Here is a 13,222-nt window from a genome sequence, read left to right on the forward strand (position 1 = left end):
AAAGTCAGTGTTGCTGTACCCGTCAGTTTTGATAGGTTCAGAGTGACGACTCTCTACCATCAATGGCATCAGTTCTAAGTACTATTCGAAAGAAAAGACACCTGCACATCCATTCATAAAACAATTATTGCTGGAAAGAAATGGTATGCAAAATGAAATAAAATCACCTTTTTATTAGATAAATGAAAAGTACAATGTACATAAAAAGACTTAGACAAGCCTATATCAGAAGCCGACTATAAAAAAAAGGGATACACGGGAACGATAAATCCTCAATCTAGCTCCAGCAGCAATAGAGTAAGTATGGATGGCACCAGCGGTGGAAGAGAAGAAGAAGCGGAGGCACCTGATCCATGACCTTGCTCTAGCAGCAACCAAGCAAGTCTGGATAGTATTGACGATGTAAGAGAAGAAGAAGCAGGAACGCCAAATCCCCATACTTCCTCTAGCAGTAATCAAGCATGTATTACTCCAGCAGCAATCGAGCAAGTATGGATGGTACCGGCGATGGGAAACTCGAACCCTTGCATGCGTGACACACAGTGCAGGATGAAAGTCCCAATTGTGTCGCACCAAAAATCTGATGCGACCTACACCTGCTTCGGATTTAGGCTGAAGGAAGACAGACTCCTTTCTTGTCCAGTCGAAGGGGAAAAATATCTTTAGCCTTTGCCTCCCTTGCCTTGACTGGGCCATTCTAAATCTCAGTCACTCTCACGGTGGAAACTTGGGGAGTATTTGGGGAGTTAGAAACCTGAAAAAACTCAAGGATCTGCGAATAAAGGAGAATGATTTCTCCCCATATGTCTAATATAGGGGGCAAGTCCGGTGGCAATCAATTCGCCCAAATCTCCAAGAAGGAATTACAAGCGAGATAAATCTCGCTCAATTTCCAAAGTAGCCTTCAGCCGTTGGATTTGCGTCGCCTCGTAAAGAGATCCTAATAAAAGCGCGCCTCGTACACCGAAACGACAGGAACGCGGCTTGGATAGACTAAAAGAATGTCTCATAGCCAGGAACGTGCCTCAGGCAAGCGAAGAGGCTCTGGCATTTATGGAGAACAAGACTTGGCAAGCCGTGACAAAGGCCCAATGTCACCAAAACCCTCCTCTCTGTCCAAGGAGCCGGACAACAGGATTTTAAGGGGTTATTGTGGGGGGTAAAAGACCCGGAGGTTCATATTAATGTCTACATTGGGCCAAGGGCCTAGCCCAAGGAAAAACCCCTCCTCAGTCATAGGGAGAATCTTCCTCAGCATGGATGAAGCCGAGGATAAAGGAGGCAACCTGCTATTGGCAATGACACTCCAGATCATCCCACGGAATAGGACAAGTACTGAAAGCAGAAAAGGACAACAGAGAAAAGGAAAATGTCTGAGGGAAAGGCTGTCATCATTACGTTCAGTGCCTTGTGCCTGACCTGGCCATGTCTTTCTGTTTTTACAACCACTCCCAACAACTAGAGGGAAGGGCTGATGGGACAAGTACCTACCTAGGAACCCCATCCATGAGGAAGGAAACTACTATAAAATGGAGTGGAGGGAAACAGAAGGATGGGGGGAAACCCCCCCCCCCCCCCCCCCCAAACAACAAACCAGAGGCACTAGGAAAAGCACCCCATTTCATGCCGAGGACCAATCCTCTCTGAAAAACTCAGTCCACCTCAGCTTTTTTTTATCGTGGAGAATACCGTGATAACTGTTGACCATATACTAAAGTCTAGTTCTTTGACCCGCTCTCTACAAATTCATTGTACCGGGCTCACTAGTCTAAGGTCCCATGCATCTTAGGCCAGGCTTGAAAAATGTGACCTTACAGGTAGCTATGACCATCTTATTTTGTTAAGTTTGTTTAAATTTTTATTTTTATGCAGTTAATATTATATATTTGTCATTGTTTTTATAAAAATATTTTAAACTAAATGACTAAACTCAACTCATTGGCTCTATGTTAATTATTGATGCACACAACCACACTCATTTATAAATAAAATAATTCACTACGTGTTTACTTAACCAATCAAATACTTGAATAATCACTACTTTGCAATTTTTTTCTTGAATTTTTCTTACTTTATGACAAAAAGTTATTATAACATGATAACTATACACACTCATGTAAAAAATCTTCTCTATTTCCTAATTATTAAATTATACAAAGTTATATTATATTTATACTGTACACACAAACATCCACGTACACGTTATTATTCACACAAATGACATTATAAAAAAAAAAAAATAATGCACACAATCAATATTAGACATACTCATACATATATAATAAAAATTTATAATAAAGGGTGATACTTACAATTCACAAACACTTATTCTTACTTTAGAGTTAGAATTACTTGTAATAAGGGTGTATAAGATTTATATCAGGGTGTGTAAAAATATTTTAAAGAAAAAATTAATGTATTAAACTAAAAAAAAATATATATATATATATATATCAATTTTTTTTTTTTTTGAAGTTAGGGGGTTCATTTGAACCCTCTGAACAAGGGGTAGCGCCGCCCCTAGTCTCATTGTACTATTTTAGATTTATTTATAGTACTTTTAGCAAAAAGTTTTCAATTTCTGCTAAACAAGCTATTCACAAATATACTCTAAATATACAATTCAACCAAGAATTGAATAGTCGTGGTCTTTAATTTTTATTTTTTTTCACAATCAGTTACTTCAGCAACCAAGAATTGAATAGTCGTGGTCTTTAATTTTTATTTTTTTTCAGTCAGTTACTTCAGCCTCTGTCTAGGAACATTGAATTTCCTGTTTTAGATTAGTTGAACTGCGGCTACCTACCAGTTTTAAGTAAAAATTTCTCATAATGGAAAATGATAAATTTACGCAATTTTTTATTTGATAGCTAGTCCAGATTGTACCAAATATAAAATTTGACGATGATTAAAAAATATTAGGCCCCCAGAGTTGATTAGCAGTTTTGGAGTTAGCGTGTCATTGTAAGTGGATGTATTTCCATAAAAAAAAAAATTAGGCCTCCAGAGTTGTTCACATGTGCACTAAATGTTCCAAGTTCCAACATTGCAGTTTGAAATTTTATTGAATTAACTATATAACCTGTCCTTTAAACTTATTATTGTTTAGTTTAATGATATTCAGCTCCTCCTTTATGGTCAAGGAAAAGAAATATAAATATATGACTGAAGGAATATTGGAAGAAGGGAAATTGATAGCCTCTTAATAAAAATAACCCTATGGCTTATATCTTCCCGGTATATGGTAATGCCATCACATTTAAGTATTTAACGTATATATTTGTTTTTGCTGGTATTAATGTTTTTGGTGAGTTTTAGTTAACTCAATTGATAAAATTTATGATGGTTGAATAAGAAATTTAGAGTACAATTCTCAAACCTTGTCTATACTAAAAACTGATTGGTGTTTTGATTTGATAATAAAAGCACAACATAATCATTAGACATGGACACCATAGATTAAAACTCTATAAAAAATAAAATAAAAAATAAAAAAATTGGAAAGATGTAGATTGAGGTTGATTACTTCATGTGCATGTACACTTATTTGTGTTTATGTTTTCTTGTTTCTTTAGTTTTGTTTTTGTTAGGTTAATTCTGTTTTCAGACATGGGTAGCAATATATATAAATTTGAGAAAGAAATTAGAAACTGGCAAAATTTATACAATTCCTTAATTAGATTTACTTTAAATTCCTCTATTAAACATTAGATAATGTGATTACATTGAACAATAAACTGCAAAATTATATTTAATTATTATTAGGGAAAAAAATTGTTTTTATTTTTATTTTTTATAAGTAAATAAGTTGTTTAGAAAAAAATGATAACCAGGTTTTGGTCAACTATGATAGCCAAGTCTGAAAACATATCTATTGCATCCAGGTTTTGGTCAACTATGGTATAACCAAGTTGCAAGACTATGATAACCAAGTCTAAAACCATTTCTATTGCGAAGAGAAATCAGAATTGAAAGCTTGTTGCAGCCTAAACATGCATGCAGGACTATACCTATTAAAAATAACAGCACGAAAATTACCTGTAAATTAAACCCATGCAGATACAGCAGAGTGAAAGACTTTAATGTTCAAGTACGTCGAGTTTAAGCCATCATAAAAAAAATTTCAAAACTTAAAGCCATTTATAGTTTCAGACTTTCAGTATTCTTCTGAGTGATGAAGGTTATGAAGCTCTTTCAATTATAGCCTGGGGCTGGATGTTATAATAAATTTTTTTTGAAGGCATAACTTATTATTTATCCTTTACTTTTACTCAAGTTTACCAATAACTGATTCTCAAAAAAAAAAAATGTTTATCAATAACTTTCAAAAACCTTAGTTTTTTAAGACAAATAAGAACAATAATAATACCAAATTAATTAGAAGTACAATTATATCTATATATATATATATATATAAAACATAAAGTAGGAGAGCTAGGGATATTCAACTTTTTCTTCTAATATTCTGTTTTTTCATATATAATTTTAAAGTATATTTTCAAAAATATATAAATAAATATTTTAGTTAAAAAATTTTCTCATTTAAAGAATTAAAAGAATTGGAAGCATTGTTTGTTTAAAAAAAAATGTAATATAGAATGTGATATGGAAGAAATGAGTGGGCTTGTATTTTAAGGCTTGTGTTGGACTTCAAAAGTTTATAAAGTCTTTTGTGTGTATATAAAGTAATATAAATACTAATGAATAAAGTAATTGAGAGAATCTATAGATATGTGGTTCTAGAACACACAACAATGAGTGACACACACATGGCACATGACATGTGTAGATTGGATGATAATTTTATTTATTTATTATTAAAATAGGATGAAATGCACTAGATCAAAACTTGTAGATCATAAAAAGCTATTTTTAATTTTCTAAAAGGTTATGAATTATTCTAAAAAGGTCATAATACTCAAAGAATGTGTCAATTCAAATAAAAAGTCATAACTCTTCCTTGCCAATAAATTAAGGGTGTTAATTATAATATAAAAAATATATACAATTTCATAAGAAATTATCTTTAATAGATATTGGAATTATTCTTTGTAGTTTGGTGAATTTGTTGTATCTTGAAGATGAATAGCTTTGAACTCATATATATATAAGAATGGATTCAAGTTACACTTGGTGTAATTTTAAGCAATATTACATCACCCAATAACTTGTTATTGAATTAAAATTTTGAAAATCCAACCGTTGAATTACATGTTTTATATGTTCTTAACATGCATGCCAATTTTCATATCAATCGGATGCTATTTACTATTTGATCTATAAACTTATCTTTTATGCATTATTTTAAACTACAAAAATTTGAATTTTAACAATTGATTGATAACATGGTTATTAATCTTTAATCACCTCGAAATTTTGCAAATATGAAGAATATACGAAACTAATGTAATCTAATGGTGGATTTGTCAATATTTACATCCAATTAAAAAATATTGAGTGGTGTAACATTGCTTAGAGTTACACCAGGTATAATTTGAACCCAACTCATATATATATATATATATATATAGTTTGGGGTGGGAAGATTTAAATTCTAGTGGGCTGTTTGGTAAAAACGTTGTTTGTATTTTTTGGAAAAACATGTGAGTGAAAAAATGTATAGAAATACGTGTAATGTTGTTTAAAAACTGAAAACATATGTTTAACCACATATACCAAATGGGCCCTAAATGTCTCTGTTTGAAATACCATGAGGTACCGATTGAGCTATAAGACTCTTGGTAAAAACAAACTTTTTTAAGTGAGTCAATTATCACATTAAATATAATGTTTTCAATACACCTCAAAATCTCTGTTGGAAATACCAGGAGGTATTGATTGAGCTATAAAACTCTTGGTAAAAACAAACTTTTTTAATTGAGGCAATTATCACATTAAATATAATGTTTTCAATACACCTCAAAATCTCATTATCTAGAATCTATATACATATATATATATATATATAAATAAAAAGAATTTTGATTTTTTATTGACCTTTATAGATAAAAGATCTCCCCAAAAAAAAAAAAAAATATATATATATATATATATATATTTGGTTTCAGTCCATTTATCTAGGAATCCAGGAACCTCTTGGAATCTTTTAATGTTTTAATGAACTTCTAGGAATTTTTATATTGGTAATGGCGTGGATGCCACATTATAAGTGGGAGTAGGTTTAATGAACTTCTAGGAATCTAAAAACAAGATTTTGGTTTTAAAAAAAAAAAAGTATTGGATATCTCACAATATACAATTATAATATATGCTTATCAATGATTATCAAATTTCATATTTAATTAGTCAAAAATAAAATAAAAACATATTTTTTTTAATTAAACTTTCCCGTTTGACATTTATAATTACCTTCTTAATATTTTATCATATAAATTTTTGAAGTCTCACAATTTCATATGTCATTATTTTACACACATATTATTAGTTTGTTTTAATTTATTCTATATTTATGTCCATTAGAATCTTGTTACAATTAAAACAAAATATTATTAACAAATACCTTAATTACCTATCAATAACTACTATAATTGTTAACATTCATATTTAGATAAAAATAGTAGGTTTCAGTTAACTCAACTAGTAAAATTTCAAATTGTTGAATAAGAGATCTTAAATTCAATCCACATTTACACCAGAAATTGATTGAATAAGAATATTAGTAACTGCCATAATCATCAAACTGCATACTTAATTAGATAAAAAAGCAATAGAGACCCAAAAAAACCATATTTTGTTAACATTTTTGCACATGACAAGTTTTATTATGGTTTAATAATCACTTTCTTTAAACCTGTTTTAGTTAAAATATCAGAAATAGTAAAATTCCAGGAAGTTCATTAAACCTACTCCCACTTATAATGTGGCATCCATGCCATTTCCAATAAAGGCTTACTTTATAACCTCCCAGTCTTCTACTCATTGCTTTGACCATTATCTGCAAGTATCTTTCTCTACGATGTTCTTTTATTTCAACAATTTATTTGTGGAGCATATGCATATATTCAGATTATAATATTCTTTTCCACCATATGAGCGTTGAAGATTGCTAGTGGCCTTTCAAAATCTTGCTGCGTTCAATTGCGTTGACAAAATACCAAATTATTAGTCTGCAAATGGAGTATGGGCCTCTATATATAACATGTACTAATGCAGATTCTCATTTCAAAACCTTTTTCTTCTAGTTTTGGATTCACATATTCAATTGAAAGTATTTTTCCATTACAAAACCTCTCTATATATCTCTCTTACTTAGATTATCAAATACGTGTAAGTATTCAATATGGATTTTGAGCTATACAAATAGGTCAAGAATTAAGTTTAGCTTGCCATTTGGCATATATATAGCAAGCTAGATTAATCACTTTTCCTTCCATATTCCATATTTTCTTGTCATTCTTCAATAGTAACACTAGAAATGGAAATTGTAAAAGTTAAGTGCAGGAACACCTTGATTTTCAAGGCATGGAAACGATGTCTATCACTAGTAGCTGGCAACAAAAAATGTTTTTCATCTTCATCTACCACTTTCAGTTCATTGACAAAGCGCAAAAAGAATCGTCAAGTAGCTCCGGAAGGCTGTTTCACAGTCTATGTTGGACCTCAAAAACAACGATTTGTGATCAAGACCAAGCTTGTTAACCATCCTTTGTTCGCGATGCTGCTAGAGGATGCTGAATTGGAATATGGGTACAATTGTGAAGGCCCTCTTGTGCTCCCTTGTGATGTTGATTTGTTCTACAAAGTGTTGGCAGAGATGGACAGCAGCGAGGATTTTAGTCCTAGTTGCGGCTTTGCTAAAGGTTATTCCTTAATTCTGCCGAGTCCAGCTCGTAGATGCAACATTGTTAGCATTAACAAGGATCATGATGCCTATAGTCTTCTTAGTCCATCAAATTCGATGATTAAGATGAATCAACTATGACCATTTATTACAAGATCATGCTGATCTAGCTTTCTTTTTTAGCATTTGTATAATATATATTATCCAACTTATCTGTGTGGGTAGAGGGAATTCTATACGAAATGAACAAAAAGAATACATATCAAGAAATTTGTACTAGTTATATATATTATATATGCTTTCTTTTCTCTACTCATTTTGCTGTCTCCAATTGATTCTCCCATGTTCTCAACCTCACTTGGCTGAGCCGCCCAGCTATCCAATTTGCCTTAAAATGGATTTTGATTAAACCAGAAATTTTTTTTTTTTTTTGGTGGAGTGAAAACAGCTGTGTGCTGTTTCGGTAATAAATCATGTTATAGTTGTAGGTGGTTGATTCAAGAAAGAGAGAATCATGTAGTAAGGATGTCGTGTCCCAATTATGTGCTAAGAAAGAAAACTTTTAGCACTACAAGGGTTAATCTACGGAGGTCAAATTTGTTAGGTTCTAAAAGTTTAGAACAATTGGCAAACTGTAAACACAAACTTGTTTAGATATAGATCATAGAGTCTATAGGTATTATTAGACAATGTTCAAGGTGATATAAGTCAAGATCCAAGAACAAGCAAGTTGCAAAAAAGAGAATTCAAAATTTGCTTGGTTCGATCGATCAAAGAACAAGCTCGACCGATCAAAATACGGGTCTGCAGAATTTTAAGTCGACCCAAATAGCAGTTCAAGTCCATTAATGATTAGGGTTTCAGATCTACTTCTTCTAGTATATAAAAGAAACTCTAAGCACGTTTTTATAAGACTTTTAGAGAGAGAAGATTGTGCCTCTTTTGTAGATCTAGGATTTTGTACCCAAAAACTCTTTAAAGTCTTCTACTGGTGTTATTCTTAGAAGAATCTCAAGATCCGATATTGTAGAAGTTGCTGCCTTCTCTAATCATCAAAGGTGCTGATGATCTAAACCTCCAAGTGTAGTCTTGGAGTCACAAACAAGAGAGTTTGTGTTTTTTATCATAAGTGTGAGTGCTTGTGTTGCAAAGGCCAAGGAAAGAAGTAGTTCGTAGACTTGGAACTATCATAGGGTCGTGGTAGTAAGTTCTTCATGTAATAATAATAGGATGTTAGTGGTCTAAGTCTTATTGTAAACTTAAATTTTTTCTAGTGGATTTGTTTTTTACCTTGAGGATAGATAGGTTAAATCATTTCCAGATTTTTTATCGATTTGGTTTTTCTGAGTCATCATATCGTTGTGTTATTTACTTTTTCACTGCTTTACATGATATGACTATTGAATTAACTTAGATCTGAATAATAAACCTAAGTATTCACTTGATTAATTAATTAGGTTAAACAATCTAGTTTACAGGGCTCTAAAACCTAACAAGTGGTATCAGAGTGGGTTAGCTCTTGATTTAGGTTATTATACCTTGTGTTGATCCTTGATTCCTGTTATCATTGATAATTTTAAGTGTCTTACTGTTTTTGATTGTGATGATTTGAATAAAAAAGATACTATTGTTTCAGTTGATCTTTTTAAGGCTTTTGAAAGGAATTTGTAGGATTTTAGTCTTTCTCAAAAGATTGGTGTAATCCCTCAAATACACTTTACTTCTCATGGATTTTTACCTACAAAGCCGAAGACTCGTGTTATATGGGTGAGAAAAGACTTGCTAAAGTGAGTGTTGTTTACTTATCTTTGATTCAATTCTTTCAATTGTTTGTGGACATGTTTTGTTTCTATTTTTGGTTTTTTTTTTAGGTTGTTTTTTATTTAAAAAAAATCCAAAAACATTGAAAAATTTCAAAAAGACAAAAATATTTCATTTTGTGTCTAGTTTTATTTTTCTTGAAGATTACATGAATTATGATATCTCTTTCTTGATTTAGAATATGCTTGACATTGTGGAGAAACTTGAATAGTATGTATTGCTCAACTAAGTGCATGGTTATGTTGAGATAAATATGATTTTGTATGGGTATGTACTAATTTGTACATGTACTCATAGGTTAATTAAGAAATTGATATTTCTTATTTGTGTACCCCCTATAGCATAGTTGAGCATTGTCATGCATTGCTTTTGCAATTTATTTATTTAGCATAATGTGTGCATTTTAGTTTTGGTCATAAAATTTTTTTTTGAAACCAAAAAGATTTTTATTTCTTTTGTATTGCACATCATGAATATGTAATTGAGGTTGGCCTATTATCTTTGCATAACATACCTTGGTAAGCTTAGATGAGCTTATTTTTCTGCACTTTGCTTGTTTGAGCTATGTAGTGCATGTTATGTGTGAGTTGTTTATAGTTTTTGATTACATGATCTTGATTTTGAAGTCACATGCTTTTTATTGTAAGGACTAAAAAATCCTAAGAGAAAAACATAAATAACCATCTCACCACTGTTTACTAGCCAATTGTGAACACCTTAGTGCATATCATAAAATTTTGTACTCGAGAAAGTGTTGCACATGCACAAAAAGAAAATAAGGTGTAGCCTTAAAAAAAAAGGGAATAAAAAAAGGATAAATCTACATAAAATGTATAAGGAAAAAAAAAAAAATGATTGCAAGCTTGTTTTTTAGGAGATGTGGGAGTTATATGATATAACTCTTTAGGTGATAGTCACTTTCAAACTTGTGTGATGAACAATGTAGAACTTTTGATTAATTACTATCTACATATCACCTTATATGTATCTCATGCTTTTACTAGTTGCACACACATCACAAGTAATTCTTTGCTAAGCTTTGTACATGAGATTGTGTGTAAACTAGTGTGGCCATCCAAGATTATTTTTTTATGGTGTTTGATGCAAAATATGTTTAAGGGTTGGCAAAAATTGTGATTTTGATGATTAAAAACCTTGTTTTGAAGTTCTAGGTTGAAAACTCATGTTTTTGAAAAACATTTAAACTCATTCTCATACATTTCATTCATGAAATTACTTGGGTTGAGTTATTTCTACGTAATCTTCTGCAATTTTTCAAAAATTCAAAGACAGTTGTGTAACAAAATGTGCGTGAAAGCTTTAGTAGTTTGGTACTATTATTCAAAAGTGGTGCTGTTATTGTTGGAAACTTTGCAGTACTTAAGTGGAGCTATTTTCCATACTAAAAGTATTACTTTTATAACAGATATCATTCTTTAAAGTTCATATTCCTCACTTGATCTTCTCAATATCTTTTGTGTTACTTGTTCCAATTCTATTCTATAATAAATAATATATATTGCATCACTTTAGCATTTGTTCAAATCTACATACGTTAGTTTACAAAATATGTCAACAAAAATAAATGTTTTAGTTAAACCCTCTTCTCTTTTTCTCTTATTGTGAAACCAAACTTGATTTATTTATTTATTTATTTATTTATAGATACGAATACGATAGATTTTGATAGCCATTTCTGATGGCCACATAAATATATTTTTTGTGAATTTTTGTAATTATTTTTTGAGGTAGTATAAATTTGTGTCAAATGGGGATCATTTTAATGTGTCATCCTATATCGTCATGGTGACCTAAATATGAGAAAGTCTTTGATTTAAGGAGGCTGAAGAGAAAAGGTGAGACCTGGTGTAGGTAACATGCATGTTAGATGGTCATAATTAACGGCCAAGATTTGATATAGTTCGAGACTGACAATAACATTTGCATTATTTTATTTTATAATATATGATCATAATTTACAACACACTTTTGAGTATATTGAGTCTATTGACTGACTCACGTTTGCATCCTAATTTCTTCAAGGTCGGTCTCAACACAGAGTTATAATTATTTATGAATAGTTTAGTATCGGCGTACTACACACTTTTACACACATACTTTGCCATAAATTTCTGTTTTATGCGGTAAAATGTGATTGACTGTTAATCACTATTACGTAGACCAACTATTTTTTTTCCCCAATACTTACATGCAGTCTGTCAATGAAGACAGTAACATTAAAATATGTGTGAAAATGTATGGTAATAAAATTATTCCGTTTATATCAATCATGCAAGTTGTGGAGCTTTCATTCTTACCAAATTTATCACACTTTTTAATTAGCCTTTTCTGAGTGACCCAAATTGACGTAGATCGATGCACCATCACGTATTCATATACATATAATACAGCTTAGTGCTTACATTGAGCTTTTTCTTTGACCTTAAAAATTGACCGGGTTTTTCTTAGCCCAATTTGTAATGTCCATAAAAAAATATACATGTCTTGTTCATACTTGTGCCAGCATGGGGGCAGAGCCCATGTTCCCTTGGACTTTGAAAATCTCCTACCACTGTTTTTCGAGAATCTCTTCATATGTTTGGAAAATGCTAATGAGTGTTCTTAGGGCACCGGTTAATAATCCATATAAAGAAAGTTTTTATGAGAAATGAAAAAAAAGTAATTAATATTTTGACAGCTTTTTCATTTCCCATAAAAGTGGTATCAAAACTTTCCTAAAATGGATTATTAATGAGTGCCCTAAAGGCACTCGTTAGCAAAACCCTTTTTTTATTAGAAATAAAAAATTTATGTGAAATATCATTAATGGTTCTCCTAAATTTTAACAAAAATGCTACATTTAATGCTTAATTTATTATTTTAAGGGAAATTTTTTTTAAAAGGTTTTAAAGGAAATGTTAATTGAACCATTTTAGGATAGTTTTTATGGAAAAAAGAAAAGAAGAAACAATTAATTTTTTGATAGTTTTTTCAATTTTTCATAAAAATGATATAAAAAGTTTCCTAATGAAAATTTTCTTAAGGATATCCATTAACATGATCCTTATTTTAATTCTTATTATTTATGTAAAGACCAAATTTAAGTCCCTAACCCAAAAGGTGGATGGACTTAGGCCCAAAAAGCTCAAAACAATGAATTTGTAGAGAGTGAGTTGGAAAATTGGGTTTTAATGAATCAGACAAACACTAAAGTGGATTCAGATGACAAGATAATGAAGATGGATAAGTTTACACTAAAGAAAATCGTTCTCAGCACAATCAGAGGAGATTAGTTCTTATATATTTCTCTCAAGTTTGGTTATAAATGCAATTCTTGATTGTTACAGTCTTTTTCTCTTTAATTTCTCGATCCCCTTGTCTCATTGCTTTTTTCTCCTTTTATACTCTCTTCCCCTTTCATCTTTACCCTCCACATGCAGACTAGATGGTTGGTGTTTGATTCTTATCCCATCAGCACTTTCCTAAAGTCTTTACATAGTAGCTGTAAGGCTGAAAACCACTGTTTAGATATTACCTCCACATTAATGCGGTCAAAGAGTTAGCTACAGAGCATTTAATGCGTGGTAGCAGCTTTCTCCT

At 31.3% G+C, this 13,222-nt stretch overlaps 1 protein-coding gene across 1 annotated transcript; it reads left to right on the plus strand.

The window, feature by feature from the left end:
• Window positions 1–7,435: 7,435 nt before the first annotated feature.
• LOC115963490 (auxin-responsive protein SAUR71-like) lies at window positions 7,436–7,942 on the plus strand. The gene has a single exon (XM_031082495.1). It carries the CDS (start codon window positions 7,436–7,438, stop codon window positions 7,940–7,942), a length of 507 nt encoding a protein of 168 aa, XP_030938355.1.
• Window positions 7,943–13,222: the final 5,280 nt, after the last annotated feature.

Source organism: Quercus lobata, chromosome 10 (assembly GCF_001633185.2).
Source record: "Quercus lobata isolate SW786 chromosome 10, ValleyOak3.0 Primary Assembly, whole genome shotgun sequence".
Taxonomy (NCBI): domain Eukaryota; kingdom Viridiplantae; phylum Streptophyta; class Magnoliopsida; order Fagales; family Fagaceae; genus Quercus; species Quercus lobata.